At 33.2% G+C, this 346-nt stretch overlaps 1 protein-coding gene across 1 annotated transcript in view; it reads left to right on the top strand.

Annotated features, from left to right (window-relative positions):
• Nucleotides 1–346, top strand: part of LOC119590625 (wiskott-Aldrich syndrome protein family member 2-like) — a gene marked incomplete in the record, with an annotated part of 42,196 nt that overhangs the window by 30,685 nt on the left and 11,165 nt on the right. The window contains 1 exon segment of the mRNA XM_037939304.1: nt 1–66. Within this exon segment, the coding sequence (XP_037795232.1) occupies nt 1–66 (66 nt within the window).

Raw genomic sequence — 346 nt, forward strand, 5'->3', positions numbered from 1 at the left:
GTTCCAAATGGGAATGCTCCTGGAGCACCTCTTCCACCTCCAATGCCTAATGGTGTTATAAAACAAGTAAGAACTTTTTCGTTGTAGAAAGAAAAATTTATAAATATATTTCCCAGTATATAAACCTTTATATATTGGCTCTTACTATGAAACATACAAAAGAGATAAGAGACAGATATTGATAGTGATAGTGGTCTTTGATAATGATAGAGACATTTAGAGATACATTTGAGATGCTATAAAGATAGAGATAGAAGTAGAGATAAAGATAGAAGTAGAGATAGAGGTGGAGAAGGAGAGAGATTGATATAGATGGGTGTACATGTAGATATATGTACACACACAC

This window comes from Penaeus monodon, chromosome 27, assembly GCF_015228065.2.
Source record: "Penaeus monodon isolate SGIC_2016 chromosome 27, NSTDA_Pmon_1, whole genome shotgun sequence".
NCBI classification, from domain to species: Eukaryota; Metazoa; Arthropoda; class Malacostraca; order Decapoda; family Penaeidae; genus Penaeus; species Penaeus monodon.